The 19,667-nt window shown below is 46.2% G+C and overlaps 1 protein-coding gene across 5 annotated transcripts in view; it reads right to left on the reverse strand.

Annotated features, from left to right (window-relative positions):
* Positions 1-19,667, reverse strand: part of ntng1b (netrin g1b) — a 76,643-nt gene that overhangs the window by 24,129 nt on the left and 32,847 nt on the right. For 4 of the 5 annotated variants that reach the window (XM_023822321.2, XM_072704317.1, XM_023822320.2 and 1 more), the window contains 2 exons: positions 15,563-16,206; positions 425-597 (listed from right to left, as the gene is read on the reverse strand). In XM_023822321.2, the coding sequence (XP_023678089.1) occupies positions 425-597; positions 15,563-16,206 (817 nt within the window). Of the gene's footprint in view, positions 1-424; positions 598-15,562; positions 16,207-16,715; positions 16,796-19,667 lie in introns of those variants that run through there. The other variant, XM_023822323.2, reaches the window with a different exon arrangement.

Consider the following 19,667-nt stretch of genomic DNA (forward strand, 5'->3'; position numbering starts at 1 on the left):
ATCTGCCTTAAGCTATGTCGAACCCCCCCCCCCCCACATGTGCATATTAGAGCCTGAGTAGTGCGTTGAGGAGTTTAAACACGCCGCTCACGAACGGCTCTACGCACTAATCGTAGTTAACGCTCTTCGACACGAAGGTCTCAGCTTCACTAAGCTTTTTGACAGGTGCATGCTGATAATTCGAAAATCTCTGGCAAGGCATGTTGATATATCAGTGTCTAACACCCAGCCAGAGATGGAAATTCCTTTATTCCTGCACAAATCGGTCCAGTAGCTTAATATTATTAATCAAAGCCATGTCATTTGATCATATTACGTAGTTTATTTATTTATTTATTTATTTGCATTAGCACTGACCCACCCCTGAGATGAGTCTGTCGCCATGGCGATGGTTTGGGGAGAAGGGGGAGGGGCCTGTACTCACAGATATTGGCCGTCCCCTTGGGGATGGGCAGGTAGGAGCCCCCGTTCCAGGCGCGGCCCTGGTAGTTCTTTTTACACCTGCCGCAGTCGGGGCCGGTGGTGTTGTGCTCGCACTCGCACGTCAGCTTGTGTTCGTTGAAGATGCAGCTGTTGGCGTGAAGGTTGCACTTGCACCTGTCGGGGAGGAAATGAGGCAGGAGAGAATCAGCGCTCAGGAATTATCAACCGCGAGGAGTGAGTGCATGGAGGGAGACACCATCTTCCTTTATTTTATTTATATATATATATATATATATATATATATGAAAAATAAATATGCTCATGTATGAGGTGGTCAACCATGCAAGGATCGCCACCCCCCACCCTCAGTCGGTGTACCCTGTTACCTGACACAGGCTCTGGGGCCCCCAAGGTCCTATACTAGGTTAATGGTAATATAATAATACATATACCAGTCGAACCAGGCAGGCACGCCTACCCATAGAACAGTTTATTTGTAGTATTCTCTACATTTTACAATAATTATAAAGATTTCAAAAATATTAAATAACATATATGGAATTACGTACTAACCAAAAATGTATTAAGCAAAAAAATAAAAAAAAATTTGGGGGTGGAACTCAGAAGGTTGCTGGTTCAAATCCCATGGTCGACAGAGCGATGCCACCATTGGGCCCTTGAGCAAGACCCTTAACCTCAGTTGCTCCAGGGACCAGCTGCCCCTACTGTCTCCCCTACGGCAGTTTCATGAGGTGGCCTCCTGGGATGCTTTTATAGCTGTCCTGAAGGAGGTCCCACTAATATGCTGAACACTCATTGGCTGCTTTTCCTTCACTTTCTGGTCAAACTCCTCCAAAACCATTTCTATTGTGTTTAGGTCTGGTGGCAAGGTCATGTGATGCGACGCTGTCACTCTTCTTTGTAGGTGCCTTGATGTGTCCAGACATTTAACAGTCAGAGGGGCCAGCACTTTACAAAGGCCCTTGAATAGATAAAATACTGTAATATAAAGGGAGGGTGTTGGGGGCGAGCTAAGGGGACATTTTTTCAGGGTGCCCTGTCTTCGTGTCTCCATGTTCTCCCCGTGTTTATTTGTTGGGCATTACGGCTCCCAGTGTAGCTGAACTGGTCTCTCTATTGCCCAGAGTGTGAGACTGTGGTGTGTGAATGTGCCCTGTGATGGACCGACACCCCACCCTGGGTGTCCCCCGTCATTCTCCGTCATTTGAGTCCTTTAATAGGCCCCGGGGATCAGCAGGACCCTGCACTGGAGAAGTAGTTATGGGAGATGGATATATATATGACACATAATGTCTCTGCTTGACTTTCTCCGTAGCTTTGCTGTCATTAAGTCCCCTAAAAGAGAATTAATTCACAATTGCCCCAGTGGAAAAACGTAATTGCAATAAAGTAACAATTGAGGCTGAGAATGAAAATGAAAGGGCCTCAGTAACACTGCCAGAAAGAAAAAGGGCGAGAGATAAAAGTCACCAGACCACCAGAGAGTGCTTTTATTCGGAGATCCTACTGAGGAAACCGCCGGGACAAGACTGTTCCAGCAGGGACTTTTATTGTGATAAATCATTGACAGTCCTATTAATAACTATTCCCCAATCAGCTCCTGCATTATTTAAACGACATAAAATGCAATTGAGAGATATGTTTCACATTTTACAGACACAGTGAGGGTACAAACCAGGAATATCAAAAATACAGCCAGTCACATAGGGGTACGCTTCACGTGCGAGGTTATTTCGAAAGATATCCATAGAAGTCTTCTTTTTTGCGTTTAAGGGGTGAGACGCGTTGCCTTCCACGCATTTCATTTCTAAACATTAAATGTGGGCATTGATTTTGAAGGAGAAAGGTTACGATCGTATTACTTACAGACTAGGCAAGATGTGGAGGCAGCGGGGCGATCCGCCTTTCCAGGCGCCGCGCGTCTCCTCCGCACATGTCCGTGCGGTTAATATACTGCAAGGCGCGGGATATCTTCAGCAACACCATACATGGTCAGCATGGGATGGACACATTACGGAAACCATTGGAAATATATTAATTTTAATTGACTCGCTGCCCTTTCCGACATTCCTCTCGATTATTAATAATTTAAAGTTTAGGATGGGGGGAAAACAATATTCTTGAACATCTGCTGAATAAATGAAGATATTTTTAATAGGGTACTGTACAAAATGTCACTGGATGGCATTTATTAACATTTAATTTTCATGATTTTCTTTTTATATTGATTATATTTTTTATATTATATATGATATTTTAGATCATAAAATCGTATGGTCTGACGCTAAACAATGCTATTGAAAATGTTTCAAATTGGTAAATGAATTCTCTAATCTCTAGGTCTGCTTGTTGATGATGCTTCGATTTTAATTGATCTGGGCGAAAAGACTAGATTACTGTGTAAAACATTTGCATCCTTAATCATTTAGTTGCAGGGAAGACGAAGACGACGCGACAAACGTCTTAATGCAATTACCACAAACACTAAATATTTATGTGCCCCTTTTGATCTTTAAAACTGAGGAAACGGCTGTTATTCATTAGCTAGTTTAATTTTTTAGGCTTAGTTTTATCAGGGTTCTAAGCAGAATCTCCATCCAGTTCAGCTAGAGGACACAGGTGTGGCTTACAGTAAGGGACTTTCATTCCGTTTTTTATTTTATTTTATTTTTTTGTTTTACTTGGCAAGAAAAGTTTCTCTACCTATGCCGAGGAAAGAAAAATAAGACAAAAAGCACAAAGAAGCACTTTTAACTCTGGGGAATCGCTAGTCTCCTTTTCTCTTTTTTTCCCTCTTTGCGTTGAAGCGATAGCAAGCCTGAACCTGTCAGAGCAGAGTTCCCGTCTCATTCAATATGACACCTGAACTTAGCTTCATTTGAAATGTTCTGAACGTGTTAGGCTGAGAGCATGATTCAGGAAGGGGGGACGAGGGGAAGGCGCCGGCTTCACTCTGCTATGGATTTATAACATTTTCTCTGCAGGGGAAGAACTTACTTGGGCTGTATTTTAATGTTTCCTCTGTGACAAGTTGCACGAGGCTGGAATTTATTCCCCCATAGTGCTCTTAGGGTCGTCCTTAAGCGTTTTTTTGCATGCGGCTAAGATCCGTTCGCCATTATTCAAAACTGCCCGCAAAACTTCAGTTAAAACGGTTCTTTAAATGGGGAATAAAATATGCAGCGAGGCACAGGTCAGGAAGACCTTCAGACTGGTAAAGACAAGGCGAACTGATTTGACATTCCCAGCAACTACTACTAGCTACATGTTACTGGGCTGGTAAAATGGACATTCAGGCTTGTTGACTGGAAAATTTGATGGCTCTGCAGGGTAATGCCATTCTTTTCCCCTAAATGGTTCTACATTTAACACCTGTTTTATGTTTATATGAAATAATTGGCTTATTGCATAGGCTACACAGCAACACAGACAATATTTGTCTAGATTGATCCATCCATCCATCCATCCATCTTCTACAACCACATATCCATTGCAGGCTCGATACGTATCTAGATTTCCTATTAAAATGGTTTTCCATGCTCGTACCTGAAATTTTCACAAAACCTGTTTGATTGATCACTAGGCAACGCGATCACATTCTTAAACAGTCTTCCTTTTAATCACATTTGGCATTTTAATGCTTGGCTGATAATGGAACGATCATTTGCTCAAAATGGACACGCCAGAAATTCGCCAGTGAACCCGGCCCGACAGGCTAGACATGCCAAACGTTGACACGACAAGATAGTCGCACTTGACTGAATATTACCCAGAATCATAGCGATGCTGTAAAATCTGTCAAAATAGGGGAGCAGACAGACCTAAACGGCGGGAACTAATAGATTGAGTGTGGCCTCTAATTGAGCCGAGCAAGTAGAAATTAATTTCAATTACATAAGCAGGTGTTATTGTAATCAAGTTAGTTAATAACGCGGGTTGGGTTTTCTGTAAGAAAAATGGCCTGTGTCAGCATTCAGCATATCTCATCGCTAATTGAAAACAGGCATGAGCACTGACTCGAGTTAGTCAAGCGGCATGTAAATCCAATTACAAAACCAAATGTCAATAATGCTTGGCAGGCTACTGATTGGTTTAGCGGTTAGCAGGTCATGCAAATGGGACTGGAAAAAGCAGCTACTGTATGTGTCCGTCCTGTTTACATTCCACCCTAAATTATGGTCTGGCCACCTCTTGGGTGGACCTCGAGCCTCCCCGGCAGTCCTCAGGGTGATAAATGGACAGGCCGTCACCGTGACAACAGCTTGGTAGTGAAGCTTTAGCATAATGTCCATTTGGCGCTATGGAGTACTGGTTCTGTTTCATTTCTGACTTGTATTTGGTCACACAATGCGACTGGATACAGCCCGTTTGACTCATTAAGACTTCTGAATGGTGAGGGTTTGCAGGTGGTAGGGTTAGAAATCAACAAAGAGCTAGTGGAGTACAATTTTAAAATTACCTGCTAGCTGACGCGTTAGTCAAAATGCTTAATCACCCGTCTGTTTCCTCTAACTGTATATCCAGCAATGGGCTACTGTCTCGAGTCTATTGCAGGAAACACAGGGTACAAGAGAGGACAACAGGATGCTAGTCCCCAGATGTCCAATTATACTTAAGATATTCTTATATATTAGCATGATGTTAACATGATGATGACAGAAGCATAACGTGAGCCACACACGTGCAATAACTGTATTATAAATGGATAAATTCATGTATGGCACTTTTTCCTCTCAGATTTAAATGGTAATTCACCAAAATCATGTTCAGAAACGCTGTAAATCCCAGCCCAGGCGCCTTACTGGCGAGGCCTGCAATGAACTTATTTCTTTATTCATATTAGTGACATTCGGAGATTTTATCAAGCTTTTGGCTCCACAAGACACCTGAGCCGGCGTGCGGTTTCCAATTCTGGGGGACGATCCGTAAGGGTGACTTGTCATTCAGAGCGCACTGGCTCTCCAGCCTCGACCCGGGACATAAAAATTCAATCACAGATTCTGTCTTCACTGCTAATTTCACAGCGCGATTCAATAAGAATCAACGTATGAAATCAGAGCCGCCTTACTGACTCTAATCCCCTCGAAGGAGGACAGGTCTGATACCTTTGTGGGAGACGGTGCTTCTTTTTTTGTTCGTTTGTTTGTTTTCTTCTTCAGAATCGGAAAAGGCAGCAGCACGCCTGTCTGAGCTGTATGCAAGATTGATCAGGGTGGAGGGAGGGGGGGAGGACTAGAGGCAGTGAGGTGAATGTAGAATGAAGGAGCCTGAGAAGGAGGTGAGTTTTCAGGAAGCGGCTCACATTCAGTGGGTTGTTATCTGCCGTCGAAAGGAGGAGTTTCCCCTGGTCTTATCAGGGGGATAAAGACCCGAGACACCTGACAGTCAAGACCTCGGCGGTCTCACAAGCGTTAAGGCTGGTTCATACTTCTCCGCACAAGCGCAAACACTCACGTATCCACTCTGCGTATGCGGACATGGAAACACTCATAGTTCTCTGGTCAAGCCGCGTAATTTGCACATAAGCACAACGCATTGTATTTATATTTCTGTTAATACTAATAATAATAATATAAATTATTAATCTGATATTCCCTGCACATGAACAACAGTAGTGAGGTTTGTGTCTGTTTCTCTATGCTTTACAAATTCAGAGAGTCAACTTGCCAACTTTGGTCAGCTGGAAATAAGTCTGCACACGCATTTACATGTATGTAACAGTTTTATTACATTGTAAATAGTCTGTAGAGTTTGAAAACTACCCCAAAGCTCGTCAAAAGCATCCATGTTGGTGTTTAAATTGGACGCTAGTGAAACGTTCATGCGCAGTGTGTCCAGAGCTGCGCACACTCCGCTGCGCAGACGCAAGAGTGCAGCAGGCATTCGTCCGCGGAGGCAGACACGTCTTCTAGTACGCGTGCGGAGAAGTATGAACCAGCCTTGAGTGTGGCGTACCCTCCATCTTAACTGTTTAGCCTGTTTACAAAGAGGTGGGGGGAAAAAAATCCCAAAGGGAACGACAATGGGGGTTATTATGTGGAGATAAAGCTGATTAATCAAGGATACCAGGTATTTCAGTGATGAACAGTCCCGATTTTCATCATTAGTGAAGCAGGTTAGGGGGCAGCCAGACGCCTGTTGACCGTGTATTTTCAAAACCACTGACACTCCCCCTCTGAGGTCTTTGCCCTGGTGCTAATCTGCTGAACCGTTATTATCTGCTGGCCGCATCCTACACGGCGGTTGCTGGACAGGAATCCCCTGAATCCCGCCTTCTGAGGCGGCCTTCATAGCTCACAGCCTTCTCTCGCATTCAACATGGTCCTTCATAACGCGTCTACTGAATGCTAAAAACTCATTAAAGTTTTTGTGATTTTCTGTTCAGCAGGCAATTTTGAAATTCACCTGATAATAATGTTACACAGCTTACCGAAATATTTAACACAATATTAAAATCAATCCCACTGAATGTTTATACCTTAACATTAAATAAATTTCGCTCTGCAGGGCTTCTGAAATCACCAGAAAAAATCAGAATTTTTGCAGCTCTGGAACAGATCTTCCAAGGCCTGTCTCTCTATCGTCGGAGGTGCTTATTACTGAGAATTTGTGTCGATCGCAGAGCACGGCGTGATAATGGGCATCTAACGTCCCCGCTGATGCAGAAACGTCACGGTAACGTGACTGAGAATTACTAGTGTCATTGCATAAATAGCCACAGGCTGGCGGCTGTGTATTCTCTGAGCAGCATAAGAGATTATCATCTAATCTGATCTCCACTAAGCCGGAAAGGTCAGAGCTCAGCCTGTGACATGAGATTGATGCTTAAAACCCAGTACTGTCACTGACATTGTTATCCGAAAAGGAAAGAAAAAAAAAAACACACTTTTCACTGCAACCATCGTATAAAAGGTTACGGAAATGTATGGACAGGGGACTAAATGAGGAAAAAGGTTGGATTTATGGTGCATGTGCAACTTGGCTTGGCAAGGATTGGTTTTCATTAACACAGGGATGGTGCATCTTTGTGTACACTGTGACTTCATTGCAGCCGTGTTAAACCTCACAAATAAGTCAGGGCAGATCATGCCTGCTGTCGCATTCATATATTCATGCATTTTTTGGAGGGTAGGAAAAAACAGTTTATTTTTGGAGCTACAGGATACATTTATATTCCTGATTATTATTTCGCCTCTGGGATAGTTTATATGTGTGTATCTCCACTCCCTCATTTATTATTTACAGATCCGAGCCGCTGATGAGGGCTAATTAAACGACGGAGGAGGGATGCGATTGGCAGCGAGCACATCCACCTGTGATGAGCATCTGCTGGACCAGCCGGGAGTGGCCCCGCCCCCTTTTGTTGCCACATTTCAATAATGTTGCCGTGGAGCCTGCAGGTTCCACCTTCACACTATCTGGGCTCGGCCGGTCATACTCTACAGCTGCCAATCAACAGGGTGGGAATTTGTTAAGTCCATGTTGGGCAGATATGTTCGTGAGGCAGGTTTTAGCGAGGGGAGGGGGCAGTGTCACAGAGAAAATATGATGGCTGGACCCAAGATCTTCACAGGCAGGTGGTGACGGTAAAGGCTGTCAACTTCTATAACGATCTATAACCACGCCCCTGGTGGGGGTGGACGTATGGCCTAATGTTTCTTTGGGTGACTATTTTTGGGGGTAAACGGGGGAGCGGGAGAGCCAAAACAGAGGTGATCCTCCTTATCCAGGCATCCAGCTGCATGTCAACGTGGAAACTTTGGAGTCCAGAGGCACAAGCGCTTAATTCAGCTCCCTACCCCTTTCTGATAAACAGTTAAAAACTTTTTCGACCGTGGGCAAATAAACCTGTTTTCTCGTTTTGACACTTGTTGAGCTGTTTTCATATTAAATCTTGCCTTCGGGACAAATGGCATCAAAGATTGAAAATTCCGATGCCATCTTCCATCTCGGCGGGTAACACTCCCCGTACAGCTGTTCCCGTTGAAATTGATTCCTCATGACATCCTCCCGCTCGTGGGATTTTGGGATCGATGTAGGCGGGGGGGTGGGGGGTGGGGCTCACAGAGCCAAGCGAGCCATCGGTGGGGTTAACAGACCTGCTCGGCGGATATGGCGCCAGGCTCGTTCATCATCTGTTTGTCATTCACACCTTAATAGACGGCTGCTGAGAGATCCCGCCCCCTGGCCGTGATTGGTGAGCCCATGCAGGAGAACTCGTGAAAACAGATAGGGTAGGATGATGGAGTTCTTTGGGATGGGAGGGGTTGGTGATTATGATTGAATTGAAGGCCTTTAGGTTCAACAGAGTGGGGATGTAGCTTCACCCAACAGGGCTGTAAATAGGGATGAAAAATGGGGCAATAACCCCCCCCACACCACAGTAGGTCTCCGAGAGCATGGCATGCGAAGCCTCGCACCATCACTACACTCCGCCAGCATGACCTCTGACGCAGAACAGACACCCGTTCCGGATGTGCTCTGGCAGGAGACTCGGAATTCCGGCGGGAATGTTGCACGGAATAAAGCTCAGCCTTCCTCAACCTTGAGCTTCGGCGCCTCAGCCCGCCCCCAATGGCTGGGCCGTGTGTTTTCGCGCGTTAAATTGTCCCGCGGAGGTGACGACGGGAAGTGCCGTCCATGGATAATGAGAGCGCGGGATGATGAATTGGATGTCAGAGTCGATTGTGCTCCTAATGCCAGCGCCGAGGCTCCGAGATGAGCTTTAATTGTAAGGTGCCGTTTCCCCTGCTGGCGAGGAGGCTTCAGTGTCTTGGTGATAATGCGTAACCGTCGCTGAGCAGGGGTCAAACAGAGCCTTACGAAAACACAAATACGAGCTGAGAGTCACAGTTTTTTTTTTTTCTTTTTTCATTTAGTCTAGAATGGAAACTGAACTGTTTCTTCAGGAGAAGAAAATTATAGATGCCATGATCTTGCATAACAATGCACCTGATCCATCTGTTTTCTGGCCACTTTTTCCAGGGTGGACATGCAGCCTATCACAGGAAGCACAGGACAGGGGGCAACCGGGATGGGATATCAGTCCACAGCTGGGTTTCCGTAAAAATGTATGAGTAAAATATACAAAAATTTTAACTGCAGCCTCACCAGAAGAAGCATGAAGATGGCCAGATAAATGGCATGTATGTCACATGTGTACATTTGGTTGTATATCAGATGGTAATGACATAATACTGGCATGTACCCATAATCCTATTCTTTATGTTTATCCTTGCATTTTTTTCTCCGTAACAATATTGACACAGCATTTCGAGGTAACTTAACAAAAAGTGCCGCACGGCAGATGGGGTGAGGTGTGGCTGCTGGTGTGGCATCTTGGAGATACGGCGAGGGACATGACACGGGAATTGCAGGATCCCCCATAATGCACTGCACATCTTAATACAGCCCCAGGCTGAGACGGAATCAGGTGGGGCCATAATCATTTCTGCCACACAAGCGAGCTACTGGCCCCCCTTCAGTCCGAAGATCCTAAATGTTTATTTCATTTCATTTCTCGCGGCAAACTTCCGGCTGGAAAATGGAATTGGATTCCGGAAAGGCCGTACAGGAGCCAGCGGAAATTCCTTATTTTTCCAATTTCTTATACAGCGGCGTTTGCTAAACGGCGATCTGAGGTATCAGCAAGGCGATTGCTGACTGGCCGCAGTGCAACCTGCAATTCAGGCGCCGTCAATTCACCTGATTGGGTTCACTGCCATTAAAGGAACAAAACGTTTTACGCCTCGCCTTCAAAATATGCTGCTTGCTTTAAATATGTATGTGTTTAAGTTAGCCGAATTAGCCATACGCTGGTCAAGATCAACACTCGCATTGAAAGGATCAAGGATACAGATACAATATGTTATTTTGGAAGGGAATGTTAGAGATTCTGCCATTTTACATTCCAGACTGTGAAAAACTGGACATACAAATGGAAACAAACCATCTTTCAAGTTCTTATGTTCATTTAAACTTTTACTGTATGTATTAGTCACTATGACCCTTATATAAATAGAATAAGAAGTGAATGGATGAAAGGAAAGCAGAAAAAAAGGTTCTAGCAGTGACTAAGAGGCTGCTTCAATCTAAAGAGGATAACAGCCACCTGGACCTATTAGTGTTTTCCTTTTTCACATTTTCTTGCTTATTTTGTTTCCAGTTCAGTCATTAAGGCTCATCTGAACAAAATGGCTGCCAGTGATGGGGGAGGTGAGCGGTCCCTGGACTTTGGCCATTGGTTTGAGGAGCAGTACACCAGACCCGTCCCTAGGAGGCGCTGGTGGAGCGGCCAGCCAAGTCATCCTGGCCAGCGTGTGATATAGCTCCCGGGATGCGGTGTGGACGTGACCCAGTGTCTTGGCTGAAGCAGTCACCCCCCCATCGAGATGTGGGGCCTTTGCTGAGCTTCTCGTGAACGGCGCCATCCGCAAGCGCTGAGCTCAGAAACCACGTCTGGTAATCCAATCTCATGTTCTACCTGCTCTGTTCCATTACAGATAACTAACCAGTCTTATTTGACCAGTGTTAACTGATTGTCTCCTGGAATGAGCAAGTTCAACAGGAAGCCTTCTGTGTGTAATTTTCGGAAGTTTCTAAGGAGCTGGCGGGGGCCAACCCAGCAGTCAGACATTCTGGGTGGGCGGGGGGCTGGGGGGCTTGTCGAAGGAGCTCATCTCCTTTCTTCCTTAATTACATGCCATTGATCTTCTTATGCGACAAAAGAGAAGTAACCAGCAATCTCCGTGCAGGTCGTCCGCTAGTAATTAGGGAAAAATGTGTGGATTCCTGACTTTTCCGTGACAGACATGATGTGCTGACACCACAGAGGCTGGACAGCATGATTTCTGCCTATCATTCCCCCCCGTTTTCAGACCAAACCTCAGCATTTAATCCATTCCAGCATTTTCCGTGACGTGGTGCATCTGGTCAGAATATAGCGACGATCGACACAAAGAAAGAATGAGAGATTTCACTGCCTTTTTAGGTCTGTGAATGGTTTGTTTGTTTGCTTTTTCTATGTCTGTATTCGTTCTCCTTTTCTGTGACCTACTTTGTCACCTGAAACATCGCAGCGGCACTTGCAGGCAAGCCCGGTTTAAGGAAACCGTGGGATCGACTACGCACCAGAACGGATGCAGAAGTCTGTCAGATTACGGCAGATATCCCCCGTGTGGGAAAGCGCTAGTTCAGCGTTGTGCCAAATTAGGTATTTTCAGGGTACGTGAATCTTCACATGGCTGCAGGTCTATGCATCGGCATGTTCCGGAACAGCCACAGAGACTCTGTCATGGTAACTCTGCTAGCAATAGCAGAACCCGGCTATCATTGGAAGTCGTTGGCAGATTAGCTCTTTGGCTGCTGAAAAGGCTAACTGGAAATTCAAACTGGTATAGTACCTCTTATACTGGTTTTTCTCAATGAGGGGGTCTCATGTTGTGGGGCCCTTTTCAGGGGGTTGCAGAATGTTATTTCTGCCTTCATCCTCCCCCCCCCCCCACCCCAATTGCCAACTTTTTCCTTTGTCTTGTCCCCAGTCAACATGTTTTTTGGGTCACGAATTAACGACCAGGGAAGAACATGGGCCCTGTAGCTCAACAAAGAAAGCACGGTGCTAACAACGCAAAAGTCATGGGTTCAAAACCCAGGGAGCACATAAGCTGTAATCTGTCCCTGGACCCAGTCTCACTCTGGTTAATAGCCCCTCTAATTGCTGCAACTCCACCATCACAGCCTCCGCAGTGCCTGTGTGACTCAGCAGGTTAGGGCTCCGTGCCTGAGATCGAAACCCTGAGGTCAGCGAGAGCCCAAAAGTGAAATATCTCTGATCAAGGCCCTTAAGCCCAACTGCACCGGGGAATAGCTGATCCTACTTTCTTGTTTGTGTTGCTTTGGATAAAAGCTAAATTGATAAATCTACTCTAAGTTGCCTCAGATAAACGAGTAAAGGTAAGCCAACTGAGAACAACTGTCTACAATAAAAAAAACATTCAGGATTTAGGATAGGAATAGAATACGGTTATCTTCAATGAATCGTTAGTTTTTGACGCGAGCATGTAACGGTTCATGATCTTTATTTGACCGACGCGAGGGTTAAGTTCCTGCTTAACGTCAGCATGGCATTTCTTTACCACGACTTTTCTGCGATCAGCGGTGATCTCACACCTCGCGGTTGTGGGTTCAAGTCCAGGGGAGGCCTAAATGCACAGGCTTACCCAGGCTGCAACCCAGGGGCCTCTGCTACAACGACCCTTCCCAACCCCCCTGCGGTTGTCAGAGGCTTCTTGGTTCATGTCCCCTGTCTTCGTCAGATGCCTCACAGTGTCCCATTTTTCTCCCAGAGTCCAAAGACTGTCCTCATTGCTTGCCCTTGTTGTGCAAATGTGAGCCCTGCAAAGTGCCGGCGTCCCGTCTGGAGTGTCCAAGCCCAGTGCCCTCCATTCCCCCTGCAAGGCTGCAGGCTCACCTCGACACCGCATGAGCGCTTTGGAAAATGGACGGACGTTCCGCTGTCGAGCTTAAAGCGACAGGACCCCCTAAACCTTGGCAGCCCTGCTCCAATTCATCTTCAGAAACACTTTTCAGACAGCCCAGTGACACTAACATGTTGCAGTCCTCAGCACGCCCGAGGAATCAGCTCTGCTCAGCTCAATTTTCCATTCCTCACTGAGCAACAGAAGTAATAAAATTACACCCCGATTTTTTTTGTTCACAAAGCATTGTAACATTACAGGTTTCATTTGGAAAACAGCAGCTCTATGGTAGAATTAACAAGCACAAGAATGGGACTACAGGGAAAATGTCTTTGAAAGCGTTGTACGTCTGTAGACACCCAGAATCATCTTCAGGTACATTCAATCAAAGTACGCCCATAAAGAATTTGAAAAATCCTCCAAAAAGCCTTACAAATACCCAGCATTCAACCATCCTATTACATAATGCATAAAACTACTGGTCAGATTTAAATAAACAAATGGTTTTAAAGAATCCCTTTAATCTGACGTGTAAAAAAATGTCATAACGGATAATCTCCCAGTTTATCCCCGTTTAATAATCTATCCCCAGCGTCCGCTGTAGTGAAATCTGCAAACGCTTCTAATCACTAAGATCGGTCTCACTCTGATTAAGGACGGCTCTAATTGCTGTAAATCCACCATCTCACCCTACTGCATTTTAATCGGGCGGGGGAGCGCGCTCGCCCGTGCGCGTCGCCGCCAACTACGCCGCGCTCGTGTACGCGTCTCCCAGCGCCGATTTCATTGCACCGTGAAACAACGCGTTTATGATGCGTACGAGCGTGCACAGTGGATCTCAGTCACACTAACACCATTTTATTAAGCAGTTTAAGCCATGCAACGGAATCCTACTGACTCAGATTTTCTTTTTCTTTAAACCCCTCAGGATATTACCGGGGCACGGCAGCCGCTCCATAAAGGATGATATTCTCGCCGCCCCCCCGCCCCCTCATCGCCTTAGACAGTCACACATCAGGCTCTAATTAGACACGAGTGTCGTGCCCTGGTGAATTTGCTCCTGCCTTTTATATCTCCCATTACCTAACCAGCTGCAGAACGACTCTGTCTCCAAATTAAGTGAGACGGCTGAGAAGTGTCTTAATCAAGGGGAGCGCAGCGCCGACGGAGCGCTTCTCTGATTCATTAGCGTGCATCTTGCAGCTAACTAAAAGCTTAAAACGGGGTGAAACTCAAACCACGGGATTTCAAGCTCATTATGAAAAAAGTTCAGATTGATTAAAATCGCTTAAATACTACAGTTTCACTCGCAACTTTAAGACGGACACTCGCAAACACACACACGGCTATGAATTACACAAATCAGCCAGCTACTGTATACTTTCCTAAACGATTTACATGAGGGACACAAAAGCACAATCTCCCCTTTTCTCTAGCTCTCTCTTTCTTTCTCACCCACAGAGAAATCGATTTCAGATTGTATTCAATCGAGTACAACGGCACAGGAAAACTGCATGTATTCACATCAGTTTAACCGCTGGTACAGAGAGAAATATTTGTGCACTGTGAGAATAAGCTTAATAATACGCTTACGTTAATAAAAAGCTTATGTTAAAGAATTACTGATATTGCACAATAAACCCAAAACAGCATAAATGCACGAAACATAGGAGCATTATTGTCATGTTTGCTTTTATTACAATAGTGGCTAATATTGTTCTTTTTAAATAGCAGATATATAAGACCTTTGATGGTAGGTCCTTCAGTCACAAGGCTCTTAGCCAATGTAATGGGCTTCCTCAATATGTGAGGGATGCTCCTCCATCCAGACTGACGACCTACCACTTTAGCCTAGCCTAGCATAAACAGGGCAGCTGGTCGAACTGTCCTGTTGTCCACGTATCTGCATCCATGCTGACCTGCTGGGTCATTCTCCTCTCCACAAGTCCAGATGCCCTGTACCTGGGGTGTACACCAGCTGAGTTCATGTCATGGCAGGCCGCAGTAGAAGACTGAAGACTAGCCTGCAGATGGCCGAAGAGAGGGCTGATCTACAGATGGCGTGATGACCCACAGACGGCATGACGCGTGTGAGAGAGAGTGCCACACAAACACTGACACGCAACTTTCACGCCTGTTCATTGTTAGCGTTGCCTGGGGGGCTTGGGCAGCTAGATGACCTCAGTCCCCCTAGAGTAGTGTTTCTCAAACCGGTCTTTGGGGACCCCCAACACATTTTTGCATCCTCCCAGCTCCCAGCCAGTCGAGAACACAAATGGAGGGAGCAAAAATGTGGACTGTCTGGACAGTCGAGAAACACTGTTCTTAAGGTTCATTCTCTTATGTCAAAATATGGAGTTTTGTTTCATCTCCTGTTTCAAATGATTGCCTTTTGATTCTTACATATCAAATTATGGACTCTTGTTTCTTCTACAATCTTATCCTCTGGCTTTTGTTTTTGCTCAATATTGTCACCCTAAATTGTAAGTCAGTAGGTGACACTGATGTTTGATTCATTGATATGGGCTTCGGAACAACCATGTTGGAAAAGGCATTATATAAATAAAAATAAATCTGTGACTGTTTGATGATTTTGTAACATGGAAAGGACTGTTATGACAGATCTTCACATTACGACTTACCTTCCTTGTACTTTGATGTCAGATATTGCATAAAAGTATCTGGACAAGTTGTTCTCATCCACCATGGTGGTTCCAGTGGCCGGCCTGAGTAGTTTTATTCTGAGGTCTGTGATGGTAAAGAAGTCCCTCAGATTCTTGGTGGTGTCCAGCTGGCCGTAGAGAGAGGCCATGTTGTGTAGTCGTGGCCCAGCGAACAGGGCAAAGCGGTCCTTGATCTCGAAGCGCACGGTCTTGTCGTACTTCCACACGTAGCCCCTAGAGTAGTCCTCTGTGCAGATGATGTTGAGCATCGTCTGCTGAGTGAGCTCGTGCACCGTTTTGGGCTCCATGGTGAATGCGTCCAGGCAGTCCGTGGCATAGAACTGGTATGGTTGCCACGTTCTCCCGTAGTCCAGGGACTTCTCCAGCACCATCTGCTCGGGGCGACCCGACTCGAAGGTGAGGACGATGTCATCCGTCAGCTCGATGGTCTTGTTCCACGACAGGGTGATGTTCGCTTGAAGCGGTTTTGGGTATTTCTTCCAAGACGTCGACTGCCAGAAGGTTGTGGGGTTTCGGCCCTCAAAGTCGAACATCAGGCTAGGCGGGTGGGCCAGCTCTGTGGTGCTGGCGTCGCATTCATTATTGCACATGTAAGGGTTTTCCTGCAAGACAAAAAAAAAAAAAAGAGGCGCACTTAATGAGTAATCGGCTATTAAACTCAAGAGCTATACGTTTAATTTAGGCTGGACACAGAGAACAGATTTGCTGCACGGAATTGTTTTGTGATAGAGGCGCGGAAACTGGAAATGTCATTGTCATTGCTGGCTGGCATTGTGTTGGCCATGTTGGTGACGGCAAAGGAATCCCGATGAGACGGGGGAGTGTTATAAAATGTCGCAGGCAACATGCATTTTTTATAGACACGTTCCTGTGGAGGACTGTTTAGCTAGCGTAGAGCTAGACCTGTGGAAGAACTGCAGCCTGTCTGTCAGCCTGTTAATCTCCACATGGAAATAAATGAAAAAACATGGAACTAGGGACCTTCCTTCACATTAATGGGGGGAGATGAAGCGATCTAACTGTCGACGATGGGCCGTGATGGACGAGGAGGACCGTCACGGTGGGTGTTACTCCGGAAGCCGGCAGATACCGTCCAGATCTCTCATCTTACCTTCTCGGCCGCCGCATCTCGGCGCCCAACTCTGCGAACGAAAACGCGCCTGCATGCCTTCGTCAACATTACTCCGGCAAAAATAACCCGACGCAGCCTCAGCTCTGAGTCACGCCGTGAATCCTGGGAGGCGACAGACATGGGAAAGATTCAGCTTTTTTCTTTTCCTCATGGGGGGGCGGGGTGCGGGAGAGGCTACAGCTGTATTGTCCTGTGTGCTCCATTTAATTCCCTGCCTGTAAACCCACCCCCCCCCCCCCCCAAGACACAAGTACAGCTTGCCGCCAATCGTTAAATCCCATCGTATAACAGCCTCCCGAGGTCTATCGCGGCGCCTCCTGTCTTATTAGCCGCAAGACCCGCCCTCTTTTATGGTATTTTTCCCACAAGGCACTGGTGCCGTTTCATTAGGACGGGGAGGTCCGGCGGGCCGATTAGGTAGGAGATGTCAACGTCTCCTCGAGGCCCTCGAATCGGGGGGTAGGAGAAGGTGGGGGCAGGGGGAGGTAATGGCGAGGTGAAAATGAAACCCAGCAATGTCAACCCTTTAGCCTCCTGATGTCTGTTGAGGCACATTACTCTTCCTGCTTCCCAATCCCCTGTCGTCTGTTCAGACTCGTGTGTGTGTGTGTGTGTGTGTGTGTGTTTCCAGAGGAACAGAAGGGCTCGTCTGCAAGAGTAAATTTTCACTTAAGTCCAGCTTTCGCTCGATGTCACTGCTAGATACCAGAGCGTCCGCGGTACTCCAATAGACAAAATGAGACGGGGGGGGAATTTGTGGCGGCTGCACTTAATGAAAAGAAAAACACCTCCGTCTCGCTCGCTCTCAGAGGGGAAAAGGAAAGCCAAAGTGGGTTCCAGGCTCCATTTTACCTGTCAGGACTGAACAAAAGGAAGGAGGGGAAGTCATTACCCAACCGATGACCCTCCCTCTGGAGAGATAATTGCGGGATAATTTTACAAAGTCGGGTCTGGCCCAGCTTTCCGGAGTCAAAAACGGGGAAAAAGTCTCAATAGACGTTTAACAGATTGGTTATACAGGGTCACCTGACCAGGCAAAGTTTTTAATCAGTCAAAGATGGCCTTCCTTATCGATTCGTCCGGCCAGGCACAAGCTATTTCTAATGCAGAGGGGACCTTTGCGGAGACAATGCGACGCGGAGGGGCAGTGTCTTTCATTATCGTCTCCTGTACGGCTTATTTAACAGAAATGCGGCCTTATGAAGATCAATACCGTCTGCAGACCCCCGCTGGGAAAGGCTCTGGCCTCTGAAAGCGGAAACAAAGGGCCAATTCCTGCTTTTCCGATGCTGCTTTTCGATGCTGCTCGTTAACCTGCCGGGGGGACAGACCGTCTGGTATCGTCTCAGCTCTGGCCCGTCTGGGGTTGTGGGACTTTGCTCGATTAATCTGACGGACAAAGACGAGGGGAACGGACACACCCAGAAGCTTAAACACGCCACCCGAGGCGATCTATAATGAAGTCGTCTCCTTCAACAAAGGTTAATCCAATATTGTGTGTCTTTGGTTAAAGACAAAGAAACCGGAATATTCCTCATACAATACTGCAAATCTTTGCAGCTGACTCTATCCTAGCCTGACAAAGAAGGTCATATAACTTCACATTACTTATCCCACATCCTACGATATGTGTCCCTAATGGGAACCTGAACTGCGATGCTGCCTAACATCACTTAAACAACACATCTGCATATGTGACCCCGAGGTGTAGGGCCTCCTGTAGACCGCAAATGGTAACTACAACAAATATTAAATAAACGGTAAATCGGATAAACACACTTCCGCCAATTATTGGCTTCTGAAGCCGCCACGACTGTTGGTAGCCTTTGGCCACACTGTCTGTGTTTGTGCTGATAATGATGCTTTTTAATGGGGCCCTTTTGTAGTTGGTTATAATACCAACTTGCAAATGCACAAAATTACAAACACCTCTTTAGAGCAAGTAAGAAAATATGAGCGACGGTTATACAGCCCTGATCCAGACGGCGTGGGGGCTCAATGGGTAACACTGTAGCCTCACAGCCCCAGGACTGAATCCATGCGTGGAGCTTGCATGTTCTCCCTGTGTCATTTGGGCTTCCTCCAGGTATTTTGGTTTCCAGTCCAAAGACATGCGGTTAGGCTAATTGGTGTCTTTAAATTGCCAATAATGAGTGCGAGTGCCCTGCGATGGACTGGCATCCCATCCAGGGCGTCCCCTCTGTTGGCTAGGATGTGGGGTTGGAAGAGAAAGGGAAGGATAGCTTTGTCCAAGCAGACCATAAGGTCAGTGTGACACTCCTCACGCCCAGTGAACTAAACCCAGTGAAAATCTAAAAATGATTATGTGATTGCCAAGGGAGGATGCGACGGGGGGGGGGGGGGGGGGCGGGGGGTGGAGGGGGGATTCGAGGGGCAAAGATATATTTCCTGTTGAAATTTGGGCTGATGTATGGGAGGGGCAGATCAAACGCCTCCTTTCACGTCACTTGTCTTTCCGCCTTCTGATCTAAAGTTCATGTTACTGCCACTAAACTACAGCATTTGGTTTTATTTTCCAATAAAATCAGTTTAAATTTGTCTTGCACAGTAACACTTTTGAGTTTGGGTGTATTTGTTTTACTTTTATCATGCAAGTACCGAGGTCAGAACAGATGTAATCTATTCAGTATAGATCTCGCTGGAGAAAAATGTTACGATTTGTCTATAAATCACGTTGCGGGCTGTCAGAGAAGGAATCACTCCTGAGAGTGACACAGTTTCACTATTTGATTAATGAGCTTTATTTAACGTCTTATTTTTCAGGGTACGACGGAAGGCTGGTGTAGTTTTTCCATTTGTCCGCTCGCCAACATCCACCAACGTCCTCGAGCGTCTGTCGCCATTTTTCTGGGTCTTTATCCCTACCGATGCTGGAATGCGATAAGTCATCGCCTGTTTGGATGGCAGGTG

This window comes from Paramormyrops kingsleyae, chromosome 21, assembly GCF_048594095.1.
Source record: "Paramormyrops kingsleyae isolate MSU_618 chromosome 21, PKINGS_0.4, whole genome shotgun sequence".
Classification (NCBI taxonomy): domain Eukaryota; kingdom Metazoa; phylum Chordata; class Actinopteri; order Osteoglossiformes; family Mormyridae; genus Paramormyrops; species Paramormyrops kingsleyae.